We start from the raw sequence: 877 nt of genomic DNA on the forward strand, positions 1-877 counted from the left end.
GGGGGGGCGGTGGAGAAGACACCGCCTCATCCCGGCTCTTCCATCCCCACCGGTACCGGGAAGTGGGAGATGCTCCATCCTGTGCTGCCCCCCTCCATTCCCGCTCCCTGCGAGGGGGTGGGTGGAAAAACCCCCCCGGGATGGGCAAACCCAACGCTGGGGGGGGGTCCTTGCCACGTGGTAGCCCCCCCGCGTGCCCCATCGTTAGCCACCCCGATGGGGAATTAACGGGAATGACCTTGTGGGAGCTGCCAGACCCACCCGGCACTGGGGGGGGGAGAAGATGCCGTGAGCTCCCCCACAGCTCAGGGAAGGGGGGGGGACCCTCAGCTGGACCATGGGGTGAGATGGCCCCCCCCGGGGCAGCCAGACCTCGTTAGCATCACTTCTCGCCCCGTGCTGATGGACGCGTCGTGCCCCGGAGAACGGCGGCGCGTCGGCTGCCTGTCAAAACCTCTCGTGTCTCCCCAAACCCAGGGTTGACAGCCAGGGACACGTTATTAAACCCCCCCGGGGGCACCACAGTGATGGACACGACACGGGGGGGGCACCCCTGGGTGGTGGTGGTGGTGATTTAGGGAGGGGGGGATAAGGTGGTTACCCCGTCCTCGCTCTCCATGGGGTGCCCCCATCTCGTCCCCCCCCCAGTCTGCGGCAGCATGGACATCCGCAACGACGTCTCCCAGCTCCAGAAGCTGGAGAACTGCTCCATCATCGAGGGCAACCTGCAGATCCTGTTGATGTTCACCACCGGCGCCGAGGACTTTCGGGGGCTGAGCTTCCCCCGCCTGCTGATGATCACCGAGTACCTGCTCCTCTTCCGCGTCTACGGGCTGGAGAGCCTGCGGGACCTCTTCCCCAACCTCTCCGTCATCCG

General features: G+C 66.2%; 1 protein-coding gene across 1 annotated transcript in view; it reads left to right on the top strand.

The window, feature by feature from the left end:
* The window catches only part of LOC106899438 (death-associated protein kinase 2-like), an 18,217-nt gene that overhangs the window by 15,118 nt on the left and 2,222 nt on the right, over positions 1-877 (top strand). The window contains exon 11 of the mRNA XM_014961251.1: positions 579-869. Within this exon, the coding sequence (XP_014816737.1) occupies positions 579-869 (291 nt within the window). The remainder of the gene's footprint in view (positions 1-578; positions 870-877) is intronic.

Source organism: Calidris pugnax, unplaced genomic scaffold, assembly GCF_001431845.1.
Source record: "Calidris pugnax isolate Ruff unplaced genomic scaffold, ASM143184v1 scaffold371, whole genome shotgun sequence".
Classification (NCBI taxonomy): Eukaryota; Metazoa; Chordata; class Aves; order Charadriiformes; family Scolopacidae; genus Calidris; species Calidris pugnax.